The 25,950-nt window shown below is 43.0% G+C and overlaps 1 protein-coding gene across 1 annotated transcript in view; it reads right to left on the minus strand.

Moving 5' to 3' along the window:
• Nucleotides 1-25,561, minus strand: part of LOC143974809 (ovochymase-2-like) — a 114,643-nt gene extending 89,082 nt beyond the window's left edge. The window contains exons 1-2 of the mRNA XM_077476551.1: nt 25,359-25,561; nt 804-922 (exon numbers count right to left, since the gene is read on the minus strand). Coding sequence (XP_077332677.1) covers nt 804-922; nt 25,359-25,482 — 243 coding nt within the window. The 5' untranslated portion in view covers nt 25,483-25,561. The remainder of the gene's footprint in view (nt 1-803; nt 923-25,358) is intronic.
• Nucleotides 25,562-25,950: the final 389 nt, after the last annotated feature.

Here is a 25,950-nt window from a genome sequence, read left to right on the forward strand (position 1 = left end):
AAATGGGGGTGGCTATGAGTGGGCGTGTATGCTTGAATGAAAGGATAACACACACAGGCAATGCTCTCTCTCTGTTCCCTGCAAAGAGCCTGTCATGAGGCTGTGTCTCTGCTAACCTGATGATTCGGCCATCTTGAGGCCTACTCTGGGTGATGGCTTCAGCCTAAACCTCATGATGAAAGCCCTCTCCTGGTCTGAGCCTAGCCGATGCAGCAAAGGGCCTTGTGATAAGTATCTTTCACATTCTTGTATTATATGTTCTGATTGTAAGCTTTGTGATATTGTAATGTCTTTTTAATACTTTATGTTAGCTTTCCTAATTTCTTGGGAAATAAATAAGATAGTGTTTTACTAGCAGCAGTGTGTGGGTTTTCATAAGTAACTTTATATCAGTGTGCCTAGCAGGGTTTTATAAACTAGAAAAACTGTGGGAAGACACAAGTTAATAGTAGTTTGTAGAGTGCATAATGTCCTTCAGTTCACATATGATTATCGACATTTCTGATGGTTTATTGTGCACTATGTGGTCTGGTTTGCCATAAGTATCAGAGTTCCAATCTAGTTCTAATTGTCTCCCAAAACCACAGAACCATTATTGAAGACAATAATGATTTCATAAACTTCTTGCATTGTAAACATTTTCATGACTGTCTGTTTGAAATCCCTTATTTTTGGCCCCAAACAGGTGCCTATCTCCAAAAATAGATATATTACTTCAGTAATGATACCGTACATTCTATATTCATTTCAGGTTATTGTTCTTCTATTAACACCAGGAATTGCATAAATCTGTAAGCACTTACTTTGCCATCAGGAACTGTTATTTCCCACGCACATATTTTATTGTTTTCATAGCTTGAAGGGTAATTTAAACTGGAAAAGCTTCCTGAAGATCCAGAGAGATGATATATGGAACTGCAGTCTGTATGACAAGTAAAAACAGAAAGAAAAAGTTTAGAATATACCAAGTCAATTTATGTTTATTTGAGGAAGAGCCGAATTGTGGAACATTGGCCCATAAAGGCAAATAGAAGACAAAGGACCAGTCAAAAGTGGTCTCCCTGCAGCTAATCTTTTACCCATTTCTGAATTACCATGCCTGGTTGTGCAATGTGTCTTTGTGTGTGGGTGGCCATCCTAGTAGCAAGGCAGCTGCAAGGCTTTGCTTCCTCATGTTAGTGCTGCTCCTCTAAATACTGGCAATCTGATGACTGAGGATGAAATAATCAAGTAAGAGGTTAAGGTGGAATAATTGGATTGCTCAAAAACGACCTGAAGCACTTTAAGGTTCATGTTCCACTCACTGTGTTGTTACCAAGAACTGTCATTTTATGCCATACCCACCAAACATATTGTGCAGTAGTAACATGTAGTGAAACATGTTTGTATTTATGCAATGTCTAAATGTAGCCTTAGATTTTCAGATATCCTAACAAACTCAAACACTTGCTTCCGATAACCTAATGTATAAAATTTAAAATACTAACAACAATATGCAAAACTCATCTTGAAATATCACCAAAACCATTCCTCTCAAGAGCTCCTGCTTGCTAGCTCCCTCATCACTTGTTCCCATGCTTGCCTCCAGACCTTATCTAGAGTCTCTGCCATTCTCTGGAACTCCCTACCCCCAACTGTCTGACACTTTCATACTTTGTCCATCCATGGCAATCTCTAAAAACACATCTCTTCAGAGAGGCCTATCCTGTTTCCACCCATAAAACTGTACTTCTACTTTCTCCACAAGCTTATCCCTCACAGTTTTTACCTCTAGTACTACTTGCCCTTCCCTTTTAGATCGTATGCTTTCACAAGTAAAGCACTCAGCAAATTTTTGGCACTGTATAAATTGTATTGTAGCACCCTGGTGTTTAGGAAGGGTTGCTAAGTAAATTTAGTTTCCAGGCAGTAGTTGCCCTGGATAATTGTTAGTAGATCCACTGATTCCTCTCTAGTTCTGGGCTTGCTGCACCTTCTCTCTTCTGTCGCTAGGTGGCATCATGCTGGTGACATTAGATAGACAAGGGCTTAGCAAGGTCCGGTTATGAATGGATGGGGTGTCTCAGCCAATTGGCAGGGGTTTCTTTAGTCCCTTGGCCAGCTGGGAGAGCCTATTTATTTGGGGGGAGTCAGGGGATCGGGGTTCTGTGCTACCTGGATGGGTGTCTGGGTGGACGTGTGTTATGCTGCCCCGGGCTTCTAGGCCGGAAGCCTGTGGCCTATCCTGGGGTCATCTGGCTGTTAGGCTGTCTGAGGGCCTATCCAGAAGCAGAAGTAGCGCAGGTTTGGGACTGCAAGATTGGAGTCCAACCGAGAGTAACGGTTCAGCCGGACGGGGAACCATTTGAGGTGGGGAGGCCGTTGCCACTAAGGGACCATCCACCCTGTTACCGGAGACCATTGTTAGTAGGCTGGAGCCAGTACCAGAGCAGTCTTCTCGCTAGCCCGGGACAGTGAAGAAGTGGGAAAACTTTAGCAAGTGCCAAGCCAGGGACCCAGCAGGACAGCAAAGGTGACAATTGAGGAGCATCAGTGAGTCCCAAGCCAGGGACTTAGCGGGTTAGCAGAGATGACGCTTGAGGAGTATCTGTGAGTGTCAAGCCAGAAACCCAGCAGGGAAGCCAGGGTGACGCTTGAGGAAGATAATAATGGAGGTGGAAGAGCTCAGTGGATCCTGGGGCGATTGGGTCTCAGAGTTTAACGAGAGACTGGGAGCTCAGTGAGTGGAGATCTACAGTAAATGACTATTCTGTGCTACCAATAGTTAAGTACAAGTACCGTTAGTGACTGTTACAAGATTTGTTGCCATAGGAGACAGCAGTCCTACCTATACAGAAGTGGTGTCCAGCTGGAGGTCTTCTACTGTATAGCTGTCTACCTATAGAAGTCTCGGGGGGTTTGCCAATTATCATTGCATCTACTTATGGGTTTCCTGGCCCTAACCCTCTCTCCCATAGTTCTTGTTCAAGAGACAATAAATCTCTTTGCATCCAAAAAGTGGCTGGTGCCCATCATTTCAACTTGTATTACACACATCATGCTTTATAATCCACTCTACCAAGAAGGTTAGCTCTCACTCACTCTGGAGGTCACCATTAGGCCTCTAGTGGCTGGGGCCCTTGCTACAGTAAAAACTAATAATACTGTAATAACAATACAACGAAAAAATAAATAACAGTCCACATGCAGAAAATGTGATGCAAAAAAATTATATTATTATGTTATGGGTTTAATGCAGAAAAACCAAATGGCCTGCTTCTGTCGGACCGACTACAGTGAACACGGGCCAAATGTCGGATGGTTTCTATTGAACATAGACATTCGGCCTGGGTGTACTAGGTTTAAAGCCTGGTACACACTACTAGTCTTTTTTTTTGTTCAACCCAGCAGTGAAAGAAAAAGCTTTAGCTATAGTGCCCACCCACTGGCCACACTCCTCTGAAACATTTAACCTTGATTTAGCTTAATCGTTATGCCCTTTATCCCCTACACCAGTGATGGCGAACCTTGGCACCCCAGATGTTTTGGAACTACATTTCCCATGATGCTAAACTACACTACAGAGTGCATGGGCATCATGGGAAATGTAGTTCCAAAACATCTGGGGTGCCAAGGTTCGCCATCACTGCCCTACACTGTCACAACGTACAATCCAGAAAATCTCAGTTCCCTAGCACAGCCCTCTCCCTCTTTTCATGTCACAGCCCTCTCCCTCTTTTCATGTCACAGCCCTCCTCTTCTGGGAGTGTCTAATTACTGTCTGTGCCAGCTCAGCTACTTTTCTTCTCCCCTCAACTTTCTACTTGAACCTACATAAGCAGCCAGGGGAGGAGCAAAGGGGAATACTATAGTGTGTTAGTTCAATGCCAACTCTGGAGACTGGTGGGGCTGCGGATATCACATCCAAGATAGTGGTTCCAGCAGCCTTCCCAGGCCTTTTGGATGTCTACACAAGGGAGGCTTTTACAGGTAAATAACGTGCATAAAATATGTTAAAAGCACATATAATGTTACGGTAACACCGAGTACAGCAGTCTGCAGCAGTCTTTGCCATTTTTGGTAAAATACAGGGTCTCTTTAACCTTTTTCCGACCGCCCCACATACATATACTTCAGAGCAGTGGCTCCTGTGTGCAAAATCATGTACAGGTACGTGATTTTGCTCTTACGGGAGCCAATCAGCGCGTCTGTTGAACGCAATGTCTGCCGGGACCCGCCGTTCATTCACGGGAGAGGCAGAACGGCAGCCTGCTTATGTAAACAAGGCAGATTGCTGTTCTGCTAGTAGGGGAGACAGAGATCTTTGTCTTCTCGCAGCCAAAGCACCTCCCAGAGTTAGACTTTTAGAAAGCACTCCCTAGGAGCACATTTAACCCTTTGATCCCCCCTGATGTTAACCCCTTTCCTGCCAGTGTCATTAGTATAGTGACAGTTCATTTTTTAGCACTGATCACTGTATTGGTGTCATTGGTCCCCAAAAGTGTCCCTTAGTGCCATTACTAGTAAAAAAATATATATATACTTTTTTTTTTCCATAAATCTATCCTATTTTTTTTTTTTTATTGGATATGTTTTATAGCAGAAAGTAAAAAAAAATTTTCTTCAAAATTGTCTGTCTTTTTTTGTTCATCGCACAAAAAATAAAAAACGCAGAGGTGATCAAATACAATACCACCAAAAGAAAGCTCTATTTGTGGGGAAATAGAACATCAATTTTATTTGGGTACAGCATCACACTACTGCGCAATTGTCAGTTAAAGTAATGCAGTGCTGTATTGCAAAAAATGGCCTGGCCATGAAGGGGGTTAAATCTTCCGGAGCTGAAGTGGGTAATGCCAGCCCAAAATGAATGTCAGAGCACAGCAGTCTGCAGCCGCCTTTGCCTAAAAGCCCAACCCCAGGAATTAAAAAGAGTTAAACAGCATTTAATAAATGTCGGGAGACATTCGGCCCATGTGTATGTTAGCTGGTCCAACAGCTAGTTTCAGTCAGATGAGCATGCTGGAAAACCAGCAGCTGACTGGCAGTCTCCCTGTCAGAACACAACAGCTCAGTGGGGAAAATTGCTGTACTAACGTCAGATATTTAGTACAGCAGCTCTGACCGGAGCTGTCAGGTTTTTTTTTGTTTTGTTTTTTTAAGCTATTAATGTGTGCCAGGCTTAATTAAATAGAGAAAATAAGTAATTTGTGTTATTTAATTATATAATTATTTGTATTTTTTCACTGGCCTAAAGCAGGGGTCTCAAACTCAAATTACCTGAGGGCTACAGGACAAATTTTCACATCCAATGGGGGCCGCATGCAAACTGTCCTTTCCACCAGCATTAGTGTCAGCGGATACACTATTAACCCCCAGCACTGGTTTCATCGGACGCAATATTAACCCCCAGCATTGGTGCCAGCAGATGCAATATTAACCCCCTGCACTGGTGTAAGCGGACACAATATTAATCGCCAGCACTGGTGTCATCGGATGCAATGTTCACCCACAGCATTGGTGTCAGCGGACACAACTATTAACCCCCAGCACTGGTGTCAGCGGATGCAATATAACCCCCAGCACTGGTGTCAGCGGCCCCGATATTAACCCCCAGCACTGGTGTCATCGGATGCACTATTAATCCCCAGCACTGGTGTCAGCGGATGCAATATTAATCCCCAGCACTGATGTCAGCGGCCTCAATATTAACCCCCAGCACTGGTGTCAGCGGATGCACTATTAACCCCCAGCACTGGTGTCAGCGGATGCAATATTAACCCCCAGCACTGGCGTCAGCAGCCACAATATTAACCCCCAGCACTGGTGTCAGTGGACGCACTATTAACCCCCAGCACTGGTGTCAGTGGATGCAATATTAACCCCCAGCACTGGTGTCAGTGGACACAATATTAACCCCCAGCACTGGTGTCAGCGGATGCAATATTAACCCAAGCACTGGTGTCAGTGGTCGCAATATTAACCCCCAGCACTGGTGTCAGCGGACGCACTATTAACCCCCAGCACTGGTGTCAGCGGATACAATATTAACCTCCAGCACTGGTGTCAGTGGATGCAATATTACCCCCCAGCACTGGTGTTAGTGGCCACAATATTAACCCCCAGCACTGGTGTCAGTGGCTGCAATATTAACCCCCAGCACTGGTGTCAGCGGATGCACTATTAACCCCCAGCATTGGTGTCAGCAGACACAATATTAACCCCCAGCACTGGTGTCAGCAGACGCAATATTAAACCCCAGCATTACCCCCTACACTCAACAAATACCCCCCCCCACACTCCACTTCACAAATATTCCCCCTTACACTCCACAAATACCAAACCCCCCCCCCCCCCCACATGCACACACACTCCACAAATGCCCTCTCTTCACAGATTTCAACCCCAGTCACGCAACTAGATACTTTGCTCAGCCTCTGTGTGATGGCTCACTTACCTCTTCTCCTGGCAGTCAGCTGGTGGCCTGATCTTCTGCCTCCCGAGTCCTATCCTCCTGTCAGGTCCTGAGGTGGTAGCAGTGGCGTAACTAGAACCTTCAGGGCCCCGATGCAAGAAACAATGAAGGGCCCCCCTGAACCCCATCCAGGGCCCTTCCCTCCGAGTCTGGCGGTTGAACTCCAGGGCGTGGTCACAGGTATGACCTTTGTGAGCCCTGTAGTTCCACCACTGGTATCAGTAGTTTTTTTTTTTATAATTTTTTTAAAATTTTTAGGTGCCCCATTGGGGGACTGTCCCTAGGCAGGATGGGGTCCCCGTCCCCAGAAGAGATGAGGCCTTTTTCTCCAGGGCAGATGAAGTTACTGCCCCCAGGTGAGAAGGGGTCCCAGTCCCCAGGGGAGGTGGGGGTCCCTGTCCCCACGTAAGAAGGGGTCCCTGTCCCCAGGGGGAGAGGGAGGGGGTATATAATGGTGTGTGGGGGATGGGGTCCTCTCACTCACCATGACCAAGCTGTAGGCCGCGCACTCATCCATGCTGGCCTGGGCTCCATCCAGTGTGCTGGATGGGCGATCAGCATATCGCCCAGAAAGACCTTTCATCATCTGTGTATGACGGGGGAGGAGGGGGGCTGGCAGACAAGCCTGCAGTGTCCTCCGGGGAGCTGGCTCTCATAGGGCTGCACTGCATCTGTGTGCTTAAAGTTTGTTTACCCGGGAGAAGTATGCAGTGCAGTGTGGGCCGGACTCGGGGGGGGGGGGGCGGGACTCTGGCTGGGGAGAACAGACATCGGACTGAGCGGCAATGCATGGAGCAGGATAGGGGTACTCTGAGGAGCCGGCTGAGGACACAGGTCATGCGGGGAATGCACCACTAAAGAGCAGCCAGTGCGATAGTCGAGCATGGAGCTCTGCTAGTCACCCTCCACCTCCAGCCACCCGTGTGCATGGTGCACTGGTACCCCTAGCTGCCTATGCTGCTGCTGGCCATATGTAGAGGGGGCTGCATGGGCCCCCTGCATCACAGGGCCCGGTTGCGGTCGCGACTGCTACACCCCCTATAGTTACGCCCCTGGGTGGTAGCAGGACCCTGGATCTGGGGGCCAGTGTTCTGTCAAAGTGCCTTCTATCGAATAATAGCACAACAGCTGATTTTACGATCAGCTGTTGTGTTCATGAGACGGCGCGTGCGCACAATAGCCGACTGAAGACATTTTTCAGTCAGATTGTGCTTTTCGCTGCCAAGGAATGTTCATGTAGGTGAGGGGCGGAATTAAACATAAAGCATGTGGATGTTTTCAATGATGGCCAGTGCTGCAAAGATGGGGGCAGAATTTTTAACGATGCCCAAACAAATCACCCAAACAAATCTGTTAAACAAATCTTTATCTGCTATTCTTCCTGGAGGGCCTATTTAGCTAGCTAAACGTTTAAAATTCTACCCCCATCTTTGCAGGAGTGGCTATCCTTGAATACATTTGTCCAGGTGTTCTGTCGAGAAATGTCCCCCCCCATCGACTAGTGCCTGGGCTGAAGGGCGCATGCATGCGCTGTACTTAACATCACAAAAGCTGATTTTACCATCAGCTGTTGTGATGGCGAGATGGCGCAGGTGCCCAATAGCTGACAGAATTTTTTTTTGTCAGATTGTGCCCCGCGCTCCCCTGTGCTTCCATTGCAGGTTCATGTCCATGATGGGCAGATTTCTACATGTTGTGGGCGGATTTATGGGCGCTTTGGGGCCGAATTAGATGGCAAGTGCTGCAAAAAAATAAAACTTTCTGATGGGTGGATTTTTACATTTCTTGTTGGCGGATTTATGGGTACTTTGGGGTGGAATATCACAAAGTTTTATTTTTTTGCAGCACTAGCCATCTAATGCCGCCCCAAAGTGCCCATAAATCCACAAACAGGAAATGTAGAAATCCCCCCATCACAAAGTTTTGCAGCACTGGCCATGTAATTCCGCCCCCAAGTGCCCATAAAGCCACCCACAACGTGTAGAAATTCACCCATCATGAACATGAACTCACCACAGGAGCGCGGGTGAGTGTGGAGCAAAAGCTGACAGAAAAAAAATTTCTGTCGGCCATTGTGTGCCTGCGCCGTCTCGCCGTCACAACAGCTGATGGTAAAATCAGCTGTTGTGATGTCACGTATGGTGCATGCGCCTTCAGCCCGGGCACTATTCAATGGGGGCATTTCTCGACAGAACAGAAGGGCAGGGCAATAGGCGGATGCTCCCTTCACTCTGCTCTCCTCTGTTGTGCGTGCTGGGCTGCAGTAGCATGCAGGGGAGAGGAGACAGAGAGAGAAAGCTCCCAGCCACTGCCACCTGCCCAGGATCGGCCCTGCCAGTGGGCCATTTGTAACCCGTCTGAGGGCTGGTACTTTGAGACCCCTGGCTTAAACAGGTTGTAAACCTCCATGGCGAAGTTGTACCTATAGGTAAGCCTAGAATAAGGCTTACCTATAGGTACTGTAAATATCTCCTAAGCGTGTACCCTTCAGGAGATATTTACTGTTTACTGCGATGATGTGGCCGGCACATGCGCTGTGAAGGAATGGCCACCTGTGCCATTTCTTCAGGTAGGAGTGTCGTGACCGGTGGCTCCCGTGCGCATGTGGCTTCAGCCAGTCACAGAGCTGGAGTCTGCAGCCCCAGAAGGAAGATGGGCGAAGATGGATGCAGCCTGCAGTAGGAATGACGCAGGCTTCATTTGCAGGTGTCACATAATGTGTTAGTATGTGATGCCTTTACTGTGCAGGGACAAAGAAAGGAAGAAAAAAACACCAGAGACCCACTTAAGACTATGATCAGGTTTTAAAAGTAGCACCCATTTACTCTCTGTTTTTGTATAGTTTCATGAACTTTGCGACCAATTCGTATAACTCCTGATGAAGCTACCAGGCGAAACATGTCGGGATAATATATGAATCTGAAAATTTTGCTGTAACTGTACACCTGTTTGAATGACCTCTTATTTTGTGAAAATCAGTATACTTACAGACTCATGGTCCTTGTTCATGTTTTTAACTTTATACTCATTAACCACTTCCCGACTGGCGCACGCCGATGTACGCCGGCAGAATGACACGGACAGGCAAATGGGCGTACAGGTACGTCCCTTTAAATTTGCCACTGTGCCATCGCCGGTCGGGACCTCCATGAGTCTGATCGGCTCATGGGGAGGAAGAACGGGGAGATGCTAAAGTAAACAAGCATCTCCCCATTCTGGCTAGCAACAGTGTCACTGATCTCTGCTCCCTGTGATTGGAGCAGAGATCAGTGGCGTGTAAAACACAGCCACGCACCCCACAGTTAGCAACACCCCCCTAGGACACACTTTACCCCTACACTGCCACCTAGTGGTTAACCCCTTCACTGCCAGTGTAATTTACACAGGAATCAGTGCATTTGTATAGCACTGATTGCTGTATAAATGACAATGGTCCCAAAAATGTGTCAAAAATGTCCGATGTGTCCGCCATAATGTCGCAGTCACAATAAAAAACGCTGATCGCCGCCATTACTAGTAAAAAAAAAAATTAATAAAAATGCCATAAAACTATCCCCTATTTTGTAAACTCTATAACTTTTGCGCAAACCAATCAATAATCGCTTATTACATTTTTTTTTTTTTTAAATATGTAGAAGAATACATATCAGCCTAAACTGAGGAAAACATTTTTTTTTTACATTTTTGGGGGATATTTATTATAGCAAAAAGTAAAAAATAATGCTTTTTTTTTTTAAATTGTCGCTATTTTTTGTTTATAGGGCAAAAAATAAAAAACGCAGGGGTGATCAAATACCACCAAAAGAAATCTCTATTTGTGGGGAAAAAAGGACGTCAATTTTGTTTGGGAGCCACGTCGCAGGACCACGCAATTGTCAGTAAATATGACGCAGTGCCGAATCGCAAAAAGTGGTCTGGTCTTTGGCCAGCAAAATGGTCCGGGGCTGAAGTGGTTAAAATTTTATTTTTAAGATGTATCTTTCTCATCATTATTTGCCATTGCACTGCCAAAATCCCTTCTTCCCTCTCACCTGATCCATTTTATCTTTTGGTGATGAGGTGCCAACTTTTTTGGGTGTTTAACCACTAGTCGGGCACAGCCAATATGATACCACCCAGGTTGCCTGTTGAATTGCCCGTTAAGTCAATGGTGCTGCTGCCAGTAAAAATCAATTTCTCAAACCCCATTGGTCACTCTGACTGCAACTTTGCAAAAAAAAGTGATCTATGAATGACATGTATAATATATAAAGGTTTCTGCAACTGCACCAAAAGTTTCATGACTGTGTTATGAACCAGCTATCTAGTGTGGCATCTAGATACCTAGATACTTCTTAGTACAAGAAATAAATTATGACCCTGGAATGGATGATGCCTAATCAGAGACATCACCGACATTGTCATGAGAAATACTGTGACCTCCTTGAGAGGTAATAAATACATGTAAGTATTTACACACATTCCACACTACGCACCCTTTAGCATGTACATAATAAGACAAAAAATATGTCACATAGAGCGGTGATAGTTTGTCAAACTAGAGATCAAAGTATGCTTCCATATGGGTGTAGAAACATGGACTGATTTTATACCAATCTTTTATCATAAAAATATGTAAATGGAGAACAGAAGTCCAAAGTAGAGATATACATAAATAGGTCTACTCAAGATAAAAAAGATAAAAAAGCTTCTGAGATATTTGACACTGAGAAAGAATGTCAGCAAATACAGATAATCTTTATCTGTCAACCTTGGCCATTCTGAACATGAAGCAAAATAGGTCAACCAAGGATGTTGTATCAGTGAGTTGCCGGAGAGAACTATTCTGGAAAACCTAAGTAAAGTGAAGTTAAATATTAATATACCTCTATCTACTTGCCTTTTTGGCAGCTACAACAGTCATTCCTGAACTCCAAAATATATATTTTTTTCCGGTAGCAAGTAACATGAATTGTTAGACGGGGTCAAATTGCTATTTTTGCAGGCTAGCTGGTATGCGAGCTGGAAATTTTTGTTTGTTTTTGATCTGCATTGCCCTTTCATGTGCTCCTTGCTGCAAAGACAAGTTATAGGTTGGGGTGGTTGCCATTTGTTTGTACAGTTTGTGTATTTGTGCAAGCACACACAGGATACCTTCAGCTGCCTTGGTGCCCTTGCTGGGTGTTCTGTGTGTCCCTGTACCTTTAAGGAGGGGTGGGCCCCCTCCAAGCAAACCTGCCCTTAATCTATCCATTGCAATATGTCAGGGATACGCAATTAGCGGACCTCAAGCTGTTGCTAAACTACAAGTCCCATCATGCCTCTGCCTCTGGCTGTCATGCTTGTGGCTGTCAGAGTCTTTCTATGCCTCATGGGAATTGTAGTTCAGCAACATCTGGAGGTCCGCTAATTGCATATCCCTGCTATATGTGCTCCAATTTGGGAGACTCTTAAAATAATGGTAAGGACCGCAGTATACTGGGGTGCATTGACGTGGTCACTGCAGCTTGTACATATGTTTGCAAATGTGTAAGCTGCAGTGATCGCATCAACGGGTTATGTTGCAGGCTAGCTGGTAAGTTTTTGTTTGTTTTTGATGTGCATTGCCCTTCAATGTGTGCCTTGTTGCAAAGGCTAGTTATAGGTTGGGGTGGTTGCTATTTGTTTTTACAGTAAGTAACAGGAGATGCAAATGAAACAATACTATTAAAATACTATAGTAACTGCCATTGGGTACTGGGGACCTTGTGGTCATTGGACCTTCCATCAAAATGAATGCAAGGTTTGCTTATCCTATAGACCCAACACTCCCTTATGTAAAATTGCTTGGATTTGTATTAAACAAAAAAAAAAAATATGAAGAGAAAAGTATACTTACCTTTAGGCTTTTGTCTGTCTTACATAGTTAGTAAGGTTGAATAAAGACATCAGTCCATCCACTTCAACCTGAGTGAGTGTCTACAATTGTCCCTATCTCTGTACATTGCACGTTCACATTGGTCCCTACCCTCAAGGAGCCCAGAATCCAAGGTCCCCATTCATATACTAGGGCCAATTTTGGACAGAAGCCAATTAAATCCCAAGCATGTCCTTGAACTGTGAGAGAAAACCAGAGTACCCAGAGGAAACTCACACAGGCACAGGGAGAACATGCAAATTCCAAGCAGGTAGTGTCATGGTTGGGATGTGAACTAGTGACCCTTATTACTGCTAGGTGAAAGTGCTAACCACTACACCACTGTGCCACCCTAAACCACTGTGCTGTCTTGCTGCCTAGTAGAGTGTGACATCACAGCCTTTCCGATGAGATCATGGGAAAGCTGAGAGTCTTACATCTCACCCAAAGATGCTCCAGTACTGCCCTGGATTTATTCCCTCCAGAGTAGTGAATGCTTGGAACAGACTTCCAGCAGGGAGAATAAAGCAATCAGCACTAAATTAAATTAATGTAAACATGCTTGGCATAAATAATGGTCTATCCACTGGCAAAAACGGGAAAAAATGGAAGACTTAATAGACCACTTGAATGTCTTCTATGATTCTGTGTTCCTGCACTTACTACCGCAGCTTGGTGTGGAAGCGAGTTAAGAGAGAGAGTTGCTGAGCGCCTGCTGTAAAGAGAAAGTGTTGAGGAAGCCTCCAGTCCAAAGATGTACCCAATCCCAGGCATTTCAGCACTTTAAGTAGGCACTTTACCTAGCCAACAGAAGAGAGAACCAACTGGCCCTGTTGGTTTGTGATTCTCACATGACTTTGTCAGTAAGTGTCCATCAATGTTCATCAGTCAATATTTGATATATTAAAAGAATACTATACCCCCCGCTGTCAATAAAACAGATACTTGCCTAATGCATTTATAGGATCATTCCACTCCTTTGTGAATCCAAATATGCCTTGGGAGGCAGTGGGTATGTTGTTCCATATAATATTATCGTTAGTGAATACCTTCAATATTAGGATTATTACAAATCACATGTAGTTTGATGAATACTCCTGTACTATAAAGCAATGGCCTAACCTTTCTTGGCAGAAATTTGATCTCTATTTCCCAGTGACCGAATACCATATGAACTCATTAATTTCCATCCATCATTCTTAATGAAGCATATTTAGGCCTCATGTACACTGCTGCTGGTAAATGGATGTTTAGGCGCAATTAAGCGTATTTTTCGGCTGCCTCTGAACTCTTCTCTATGTTATCTTATCAGTACATGTACACAGGGTCGTTTATAGGCGTTTATAGGCAGTTGAGTTTAGAAGCATTTGTTGGAACGCAAAAACATGCGTTCAGGACGGATGTTCAGAGTCATTTGAACCGCTAAGTGCCTGTAATAGCTTGTAAACACGTGTAAACGCTTCTAAACACAAACAGCTAAATGCGACATGTAAATGCGGCATTAGGAGTCTCCAAAGGCACTGATCTACACTTAATTATTCTCACCTTCCTAAAATGTATTCAGGTCAATGGTAAAGAGGAGATCATTTTATACCCAGACTGCCGTGTGATTATGCCTACTATTTTAGAATGACTGCAATGTCACCTGCTATTGTACAAGAGTGTAACATAAACAAAATGCCCCTGTGTTCATAGTACTTTTTTTTTTTTTTTTTTACGAATGTGTTGTATAAAGCAGTGTTTCTCAACTCCAGTCCTTAAGGCGCCCCAACAGGTCATGTTTTCAGGATTTCCCTCAGATGAAATGGCTGTGGTAATTACTAAGGAAGTGAAACTGATCAAATCACTTGCGCAAATAATGGAAAGCCTGAAAACACGACCTGTTGGGGCACCTTGAGGACTGGAGTTGAAAAACACTGGTATAAAGAATATCTTGTTTTATAATAGTTGCCTAAAGATTTTCTTCTATTACAATGATTGCCATGGTATATCTAGTTTTGTCACTGCACAAATGAATGTTAGAATAATTCATGATTAACATTTTTTAGAAGTTTCTTTTTGTAACCAGCAGATGCCACTCTCTTCATTAGTACTAATATAGAGAGACCATAAAACCTTTTAAGTACTCATCAGTAGTGGAAAGTTTTGTTTATAAGGCAGTAGTGGAAACTTTCTATTAACTGGCTAAAGGGCAACAATGCAGGTACTTAGCCGTGCCTGCTTATACCTATAAAATGTCCTCTCAAGCATCTTGGGAGAGTTGAATCCTGATGCATTCAAATAAAAAATTACATTTACTACCAGTTTTAAATACTGGCCCACCATTCCTGCCTCTAGCACCTTCCCAATGACCATTAAGGCCACACATATGAGCAGTTGCGGTGCATCCATTAAGGGCACACGGCGCCACCTCCTTTGTCTTGCCACCCCCTATACAACTCATGGATAGATTCATGCATTGCATAAAACTATCAATGGCTGCCGCTGCCACCCCCTATTCAGGTGTTCAACCCCTTTTCGGACACTGGGCACCTGAATTACAGCGGCAGGTTTTTTTAAGCACCTGATTAGAGCCATAGGCTCTAATAGACTTCAAAAAAAGGTGGACTCGGAGTGCAAAGCATTGTGCTCGGAGCTTATCCAGGGGTGTTAGAAAAGCATATTAATATTTTCTTTTCTAACGCTGAACCGCCTCTCCGCCAATCAGGAAGCACGGGTCCTATACTCGTCACCTGATTGGCTGAAGACAGAGGCGATCCTATTGGATGCCTAGCGGAACGGAAGAAGAGACACAGGGAAGCCTGGAGGACAGCATGGATGTCCCACACAGCTCGTTCCACACAGATCGCTGCTGTCACCTGCTGCCTGACCACCACCAAGATGGGGTAAGTGCCGGGCAGACAGGGCGGACGAGGTTCACAGTGGCTGCATTTGATGGGGCACAAGTGGCTGCATATGATGGGCACAAGTGTCTCCATATGATGGGCACAAGTGGCTGCATATGATGGGGCACAAGTTGCTGCATATGATGGGACACAAGTTGCTGCATATGATGGGGCACAAGTGGCTCCATATGTTGGGCACAAGTGGCTGCATTTGATGGGGCACAGTAGCTGCATTTGATGGGCACAGTGGCTGCATTTGATGGGCACAGTGGCTGCATTTGATGGGCACATTGGCTGCATTTGATGGGGCACAGTGGCTGCATTTGATGGGCACAGTGGCTGCATTTGCTGGGCACAATGGCTGCAACTGATGAGCACAGTGGCTGCATTTGATGGGGCACAGTGGCTGCAATTGATGAGCACAGTGGCTGCATTTGATGGGCACAATGGCTGCCTCTGATGGCACAGTGGCTGCATTTGATGGGGCACAATGGCTGTATTTGATGAGGCACAGTGGCTGCATTTGATGGGGCACAGTGGCTGCATTGGCTGTATTTGATGAGGCACAGTGGCTGCATTTGATGGGGCACAGTGGCTGCATTTGATGGGGCACAGTGGCTGCATTTGATGGGGCACAGTGGCTGCAATTGATGGGGCACAGTGGCTGCAATTGATGAGCACAGTTGCTGCATTTGATTGGCACAATGGCTGCAACTGATGGCACAGTGGCTGCATTTGATGGGGCACAGTGGCTGAATTTGATAGGCACAGTGGCTGAATTTGATAGGCACAGTGGCTGTAATTGATGGCACAGTGGCTGCATTTGATGGGCGCAGTGAGGCTTGCAATTGATGGGGGGTTTTTTTTCAGTATTTTTCAGTTTGTTTGCACCCCCCAAAAAGCCACCACTGCATACGAGTGATGGGTCAATAAGGGCGATGCTCTCACTACTGCCAGGAAAGCACTGCATATTAGAACGCTAAAGGATTTAGGTTCTTTGGGCGCATAAGAAGGTGTTTAGAGGTATACACAGTCACTACAAGGTGAGTGCATTTTAGTGCGTTGGCCATTTTAATATTTTACCATTACTTACAAAAATTTGAAATTCAACAAGATTTTACATTCCCATAGAGTTGTAATGCAAACAAAAGCCTGAAAGTAAACACAGGGCACAAGCTACTAGTGCATTACCAAAGGTTTATTATATCAAAGCAAACAGCCAAATCCATACTCACAGCAGTAGGAAGTAAATGAGCATAATAATACACCAAATCACAACCCAGTGCCAATGTCCCATGGCCTGACCTGATGCACCACCTCATTGGCAAGCTGACGCATAATGGGGACTAACCCCCTTCCTCAGAACTCTGATGTATTATTATGCTTATTTACTTCATACTGCTGTGAGTATTGATTTGGCTGTTTGTTTTTCAGATAATATACCTTTGGCATTGCACTAGGTGTTTGCACCCAACTGTGTTGACTGCACCAGGCTTTTGTTCAGATTTAAACTTTATGGGAATGTAAAATCTTGTTGAAGTAGGTTATTCGCTGGCCAGAAGGAGGTCAACTGTAAGTAAAATGTACCTGTCAATTAATTCTGAATAATCATAATAGCGTCCTGAACTAATGCCCTCAACATTCCCACCTTTAGGCCAAAGTGAGTGTCAGATTGAATGAAGGCAGAAGAACACCCTCTGTAAGGGTCTGACAGCCTGACGGTGAGCTGTCCATACTACTGTGAAAATAACAGGACACATATCTATCCCTGAGACCATTTCTATTAGATTAACTTGACTAATACTTTTCCTATTCTGGGCAAAATAATTGGTTTGCATTAGAGCAGGAAGAGTAAGGAGCACATACTTGCTCTTCACAAAACCAGTAAAGCATAATACTTATGATACTTTTAGATACAGGAGATTAATATTTTGATTGCCAGTGAATTGTAAAGTTATACACTAGGTTTAGTGAAATGAGTGTTTACAGGGAAATGCTGAAAATTACAGTTTGCTTGCAGGATGGGAAACGCTATATAAAGGTCGAAACTCCGAATTCAGCCAAAAATTCGGGCTTAAATCGGACTGTTCTGAAACGGTGAATGGAAATGCAATGGACCCCTGCTGTGAGTCGCATGTGAAGATAGTGTGAACCCAGCCTGAAGTCCACTATTTATTGCAGGTTGAAGCTCTTGGTAGGGAACATTATAGATAACAGAAGGCTGCAGTATGATAACAGTAGCATGATTTTTTTCTGTTCTGTAAATACACACCATCAGATGGTAATCAAAGTACAACTGTTGCTCCTAGAATCACATATATATTTTTTTTATGTTAGCTATGTATACAGTGCATCTTGTGAGTTAAAGGTCATGTAGTACTATGTAAAACAGATTTCATCAGTTGGAAGGGTCTATGCTTACGTGTTCTGGCTTTCTAGGTGTAGCTGATTGGTTAGCAAAAAGGCACCAATGAGAAAAGCTCTTGGTGCAAGTTTTCACTATGACAGAAGGTATTGCAACAACTGCCATTTTATTCTCTAGGGTGTTAGAAAAAAAATATATAATGTTTGGGGATTCTAAGTAATTTTCTAGCAAAAAAACCTGGTTTTAACTTGTAAACAACAAATATCAAAAAAGGCTCTGTCCTTAAGTGGTTAAGCTCACAATGGGGGTTATTTACTAAAAGCAAATCAACTTTGCACTACAAGTGAAAACTACAAGTACAAAGTACACTTGAAATAGCACTGAAAGTGCACTTGGAAGTGCAGTCACTGTAGATCCAAGGGGGACATGCAAGGGGAAAAAAAAAACAGCATTTCAGCTTGCACATGATTGGATGATAAAATCAGCAGAGCTTCCACTCATTTCAGATATACCCCTCAGATTTACAGCGACTGCACTTCCAAGTGCACTTTTAGTGCAATTTCAAGTGCACTTTGCACTTGTAGTGCAAAGTGGATTTTCCTTTCGTAAATAACCCCCAATGTGTTAAGATTGTATTTAACTTTAGACACTTAACTCCACCAAAATGATAGATGTAAAGGGCACATACATCAATAAGTGATGTCTATCGTCTCTGTTTAATAAAGATTATGAGTCTGCAGGGACTAATTAGGTAGAAAGGCCAGACAACCTATATGTTTCCCAGCAAGCACTATACAAAAAGGGCCTGCAGGTACTGTACATGAATATGTTTCTAGACTCTGAAAGTACAGTTATACGGAAACAGATTGACTCTGTCAGTTTTTAAGTTCGTTTCATATGAATGTATAATTATAAACAAATATCCTGATGGAACATCTAACCTTTATTTAAAGATTACTTTGTAAAATGGTGTACAAAAAAGCAGGCCTATTATGAGCAAGGTGAGCAGACAGGCCAACTGCTAAAAAAAAATGTTAATGCACAACAGGGGGCAACCCCTATTTCTGCCTTATGTACTTCTGATAGGACACTGACCACCCTGAGGTGATTATGGATGAGTTGTCACGTTTTTTATGCTGATTTATATCAACCAAAAACACAGACCCCTCTGCTTGAACTCACTCATCTTTTAGATCGAGTCACTCTTCCACAACTTTCATTGACACACAAGAGGGCATTGGCCTCCCCTATAAATAAGGAGGAGATTACAGTGGCTATTGGCTCTTTCCCGAACTGTAAGGCCCCGGGGGGAGATAGTATTCCCATTGAGGTATACAAATTTTATTCGGAAACTACTGAAAGGGTACAAGACAGCCCTGGAGAGAGGTAGTCTTCCTGATTCTACGACCAGAGCTAATATAGTTCTGCTTTTAAAACCAGGTGAATCCCCTACTGACCCAAACTCGTATAGATCCATTTCTTTGCTATCTGTGGATGTAAAAATCCTGGCCAAAATACCTGCTACCTGCTTGAATAAATACATTGCTAGCATTATACATCCTGACCAATCAGCTTTCATGCCACTTAAATCCACAGCCATTAATATTCAGAAGGTCTTTCTGATTATGCAAACCCAGGCTAATAATGTAGGACACCGTGCACTCCTCTCTCTCTGGATGCCAGCAAGGCCTTTGATAGTGTGGAATAGACTTACCTTTGGCAGACATTACAATGTCTTGGCTTTGGAGACAGCTTCATCTCCTGGGTTAAATACCACACGCCTGTTGCTTTCATTAGTGAGGGTGGCAGGACCTCCCAAACTGGGGGGAGGGGGGGAGACAGGGTTGTCTCCCTTATCCCCTTTACTATTTGCTCTTGCTATTGAACCACTAGCGGCCCTGGTCCAAGCAGATGGCAGAATCACAGGCTTTAGATATGGGGAGCTACATGAGAAAATTACCTTTTATGCAGATGACATGCTCTTATTTGTAGGTGATACTGATGCCTCCTTAAAAGCTGGCATCACGTGGCTCTGCCTCTGATGCATTTTATCATATGATACAGTGACTTCTTCACAGGAATATGAGGGTCTGTAGATAAGGTAAGAGGCAGCTTGAACAGGTGGTGGAGCACAGAGGTGATCACTATTGGGCACTTCATTCTAAGAGAGCACATGTGTGTGGTCATTTGATGACCCGCAGGCTACATTCCATCTCCCTCCCACATTCCAGCTCTGTCATGGTCTTTGTCTTACACGCCTGTTTTTCACTGTGTTCAATCAGTCCAGGACACAATGGGTTTATTTCCAGATGCTACAAAATGTTGCAGACACGCTATTTAGAAGGTTACCCCTGCCAAGCTTACGAGAACTTGGAACTGGATGTAGGTCTCTTGGAGGAGGATTTATGCGATAATGCTCTAGAATCAGTCATGCAAAGCTCACTTAATACCACTCAGAGGTTCTCACAATTTTACATTATTCTTCATACCCACTAAATGCCTCTGAAACTGTACCGTATGGGTATTCTGCAATCCCCCCTCTGTGCTAAATCTGCCACCATGCAAGGTGACCTCATTCACCTTCTATGGCACTGCCCTAAACTTCATCGTTACTGGGTGGGAGTGCTTAATACTATGTATATGGTTTTTCAAATCACTATTCTGATTGAACCTACCTGATGTATTTTATACATACTTGATGACCTCCCACTGACTAAGTTCTAGAAAGCAACCATTAATAGAGCCTTATTCCAAGCCCGCAGACTCTGCAACAGTGAACAACTGACAGGGCTTATACCCACATAGAATGTGTAGTCAGCATGGGAGACACCCTTAAGCCTAGTATACATGGGCCGAATGTTGGCCAGCATTGGCCAGTTCAGTAGAAAAAGGCCGACATTTGGCCCGTGTGTACAGCAGCCGGTCCGACAGAAGCTGACTGAACAGCCTTATGATAGAAAAAGGTCTGCCGTCCAGGTTCCCGATCAGAGTGTTCTGGGCCGCCCCCCATTGTCATAACACAATAGCATTGCAGAGGAGATCACTGTACTGAAATCGAATAGTTAGTACAGCGGCTCCTCATGAGCTCTCAGTTTTTTTCGTTCAACCCAGTGTATGAGGCTTTAGACTTGAAGAGGTCATTGTTCAGCATAGGGGATGCCTGGGAAAATTTAACAAGCTCCAGGGGGACTGTCTGGCAGTTCCGAGTGTTGCACCTGTGTAGTTTTGGGCTGACCTTATTATATAACGTATTATGGAGCTGATGGAGACTTCACCCTGAGTTGTCATACTCATGTTACTATATCCTACCCCAATGTCTGTATCCTTTGCAATTTTGCATCTTTATTGTGACTATGTTCTATGAGTGATTGCTACTCTCTGGATGTACCTTATCTTGTATAGTTCACAGGTACTGTGGAACACCACTTCTGAACTGTATATTGGTTGTAACTGTTTGTTTATTTGCTGAAGTTCAATAAAACTTATTTCTGATTAGGCCTCATGACGAAGTCGCAGTAGTGTGAAAGGGGCCTTTAAAAAATAGGTAGTATTATCACATTTATTTCAATGTTTTTAGTGGCTTAAAACATGTAAAATGTAATGCGAGTAAAAAGGACAATAGTTTAATACAGAACACATGACAATGGCATATTTTACTGTATTATTTTGAAAAAAGAGTAGACAGCCTCATGTAAATTAGCAACATGTTGGCTATTTGCATAATAAGCTGTACCATTTATCTTTAGTGTGATAAATCTTAATATGGAATTTGTTTTTTTGCTTTGAGCTGTGCTTTAATAGTTGTTTTTTTTATATATATTTTCAAAATTCAGGAAATATATGTATAAGAAATAGTACACCATCCCCCCAGTGGAAGTTAAGCTAAAATAAAACAAATGGTCTATGATCTGTGCAACCATCTGACTGCTGTTCTTTTAAACTGCTGCCATTATATCAAAGAACATAGCAGTTATATTTCAAACAGGTCAACCATTTAGCATTAAGTCTGCTGACTTTAAAGTTCACCTACAGGCTCCATGGACAATGTGGTAAAATCCTACCTTGATGTATTGAACGTAAAATAAATTTTTTGAAATATGTCCTAAAAAAAATAGCTAAAAATCAAAACAAAAGACCTTGATTCGGCTACTGACCCACATCCCCTGCTATGTGTCAATTATGATTTGCTCAAAGCGAAGCTCTCTTTTGTGAAGCCAATTCATGGAACCCCCCTGATGTGGAAGCCGTTTTCATGAAAGATTATTTGATCTTACCAAAGATTTCTTGGAACAAAACTAAAAAGGCTGTGTCTGCAGTATGTATTCTAATTACACTACCCTGTATCAAAAACATTACTATGGACCTACTTAGATAAATAGAGTTCAACATTTATCAGAAAAAATATTACATTTATGTTATCATAGGATATAAAAATGGATTGAATAGACACATTTTTGCTTTGATAGCTTACAGTATATATATATATATATATATATATATATATATATATATATATATATACTTAGAATCTCTAGTCAAGTGTAGAGCAAACAGACACTGGTTTCTTAGTTATTTTATCACCTAATTGCATTTCATTGGATGGAAGACCAGACGTAAATATATATGATGTACCATGTCAGATCATTAAAGTGCATTGCCAGAGAATCTTGGCCACTAATGCCTGGTATACACAATGTGATTATCAGATGAATGATCATCTGCTTTTTTGCATGCTAATCTCAAATTCATAAATGAAGAGGTTACTAACGTTACGAAAATTCTCATACGACAGACTAATAATTCATAAGTGGTGTAATGTATTGTATTCTATTTATATTGTATTTTTGGATGAAAACTGTACTGAATAAACAAAATTTGTACGATCTGGTATCATACTTGTCCCATCAGATAATTTTGAATGAACTGTCATGAGCGGCTCTCGAAAGTTGTATACTAATGATCAGATTATTGTATGATTGAATTGAAAGCAGTATTTTTCATACGATTTTCTGATCCTGTGTTCAGTGGATCCAGAAAGTATTCACAGCACTTCACTTTTTCCACATTTTGATATATTACAGCCTCATTCCAAAATGAATTTCATTCATTATTTTCCTCAAAATTCTACAAACAATACCCCAACAACATGACAACATGAAAGAAGTTTGTTTGAAATCTTTGCAAATGTATTAAAAATAAATCCACAGCCTTTGCTCAATACTTTGTTGAAGTACCTTTGGCACCAATTAAAGCCTCAAGTCTTTTTGAGCATCATGCTACAAGCTTGGCACACCTATTTTTGGACAGTTTCTTCCATTCTGCTTTGCAGGACCTCTCAAGCTCCATCAGGTTGAATGGGGTGCATCGGTGAACAGACATTTTCAGATCTCTCCAAAGAGAGATGTTCAATTGGGTTCAAGTCTGGGCTCTGGCTGGGCCACTCAAGGACATTCACAGAGTTGTCCCATAGCCACTCCTTTGTTATTTTGGCTGTGTGCTTAGAGTCCTTGGGAGATGAACCTTCGCCCCAGTCTGAGGTCCAGAGTGCTCTTTCACATTGTCATTAATGCCACGTACACACGACCGGACTTTTCGAAGGACTAGGACCGACGGACTTTCAGCGGAGGTCCGATGGACTTTCTGAACGAACGGACTTGGCCACACATGACTGGACTAAGTCAGTTCGAAAGTCCGTTCATTTTGAATGTGATGACGTAAATGGGATTAACAAGGAAGTTCAATAGCCAGTAGCCAATAGCTGCCCTTGCGTCGTATTTGGTCCGTTGGATTAGCACACAGATGAACGGTTTTCCAGATTTTTAGTCTGTCGGATAGATTTGAGACATGTTCTATTTCTAGGTCCGTCTGATTTATTTTTTTTATAAAAAGCGGTTGGACTAGCCCACACACGATCAGATTGTCTGACGGACTGATCCCGTCGGACCTGCCGGAAAGTACGGTCCAGTGTACGTGGCATAAGGGGTATTTTTTGTAGAATTTTGAGGAAAATAATGAATTTAATCCATTTTGCAATAATGCTGTAACATAACAAAATGTGGAAAAAGGGCTGTGAATACTTTCCAGATGTACTGTACGGCCATAAGTCTCTACTGGTTGACAGTTTGATAACAAGGGCAGTACTAAGCACAGATGACAAGCCTATTTGGGCAGAAATACAAGCTCAATAACAGAGGGCAGAACTAAGCACAAACTACAGTGTCATTTTGGACAGAAATATAAGCACTGTGCCTATGCCTAGAATTTGGGGGTCCCCAAAAACAAAGACACGTTTCTTGTTATTCAGAAGCACTTATAGCTTGTGAAATTGTTTGCTTTGCCAGGTTCAATTTAAATGTAGTCTCACTACTGAAAAGACCAAAGAAAAATATGTACAGTGTTACCAGTGAGCGATCTATCACCAGTTCAGCTGCAAGCAGATGCTGGTCTGGCTCATTGCACTCCGGCAAATCTGTCAACAGGAGAGCATAGCTCACTGTACTCTGAGCTTCAGGCAAAATCTAGGTGTGATCTTTATTGCATAGTTACATTGGTCCAGCTTTGGCATATCTCATAACTGATGGACAGCTGAGGAAGCTGACAATTGTTTTTTTTTTTTTTTTTTTTTTATCCATTCTTGTGTGTTGGCAGCCCTTTCAAAATTATTAGGTTATCTTAGGCATGGCGCAATAATGTGCATGGGATAATGCAACGCACAAGAACGGAAAAGTATCTATGATAATGTCAAAAGTGCTGAAGAAAGCAGAGAAGTTATTTATAATTAGTCAAGGTTTACTGCTTGTACTCCTTTTCATGAAACTGTTAAATAAGCCTGATGCTGCGTACACACGACCGGACTTTTCGATCTTGTGTGGGTTCCATCGGACCTTTGCTTGCCAAAAATCCGGCAGACTTTAGAAATAGAACATGTTTTAAATTTTTCCGCCGGACCGAGAAATCCGTGTATATGCTAGTCAGACGGATAAAAAACGACGCTAGGGCAGCTATTGGCTACTAGCTATGAACTTCCTTATTCTAGTTCAGTCGTACATCATCACGTTCAAATCCGTCGGACTTTGGTGTGATTGTGTATGGCCAAGTCCGTTCATTCGGAAAGTCCGTAGGAACTCTGCCGAAAGTCCGTCAGAAAGACCGTCGGACCTAGTCCCTCGAAAAGTCCGGTCGTGTGTACGCGGCATTAGGGCTTGTTCACACTAGCTGTTGGGGGGCAGTAAAAACCCGACTCAATTGTAGGGTTTTACTGCCTCAACGGCTACCTCCTTTAGCAGCAGAGGCAGCAACTGGGGGTGTACACATGTCTGCAGGAATGATATCCCTTTTTCAGTGGATGCAGTGCCCACCAAACAAGTGAATGGGGCCACACTCCAAGTGCCCCACAACCGTGTGAATTGCACATGGTTGTGGCATGCTAATGCGGGGTTCAAGGGGTAAAGCAGGCAATACAACACTTCCTCGCTGCCTGTCAAATGCTCTCTAAAATGGGAAGAATCAGGAAATAAGAAAACACTTCTCCAAAGTGAGGAGAATCACCATTTTAGATTGTTGTCACCAGAACATTTGTCCCTATTAGGACATATAACCTCACCTCCTGTTCTGGTAACAATTCCAAAATTGAGAGCAACAAATCTGCAAAAGGATCTAATCCTTCCCCACTATCATAGGTTTCTAAATTTAAAATAAGCAAAGTTTTCAGAGAAACATATGATGATCAGTTATCATATACTGTGATTTTATACAAATCATAATTATTATCAAACTTACCGTTGTCTTCTGATTTTGAATCCTTAAGAAAATTCACCACTATTAATGCAACACAGACAGCGGTCATCAACACGAAAAGGGCAATCAAGACTGCCTCCAGAGATGACAACTTTTTTGACTTCATCCTGTCTACGCCAAGAACTCAGGAGTGAATGGACTCACTCCTGAGATGACTGATGGAAAAGTGAATCAGGAGGAGAACAGTTATTAGTTATCAATGTAATATACTTATTTTTATCAGGTCTATCTATATTGCAGTGACCCTTGATCAGTTCACTATGGAGATTTGTGCCATCCACCAGTGGATTATTGTAATGTGTAACTGTTCAATATTTACAGAGGCACTGTAAAATAAAAAAATGACAGTTGTAATTTTTTATGTCACTCAATATCTCCTTACGACTGTTTATCAAATCTACTGTACATTTTCAGTAAAAAAGAAAAATATACTATTATGATTTTTTTTTTGCACATGAATACTGCTTCATCCCTAATTATTTTACAAATTGAGCAGGTTGCAATGTTGAGTAAATAGATGCCAAATATGTCAAGCCTAAAATCTGTGTGTGCCCACAAAATGGCAAAATGCACA

Source organism: Lithobates pipiens, unplaced genomic scaffold, assembly GCF_037356315.1.
Source record: "Lithobates pipiens isolate NorthernLeopardFrog02 unplaced genomic scaffold, aLitPip1_a1.2 Scaffold_13, whole genome shotgun sequence".
Classification (NCBI taxonomy): Eukaryota; Metazoa; Chordata; class Amphibia; order Anura; family Ranidae; genus Lithobates; species Lithobates pipiens.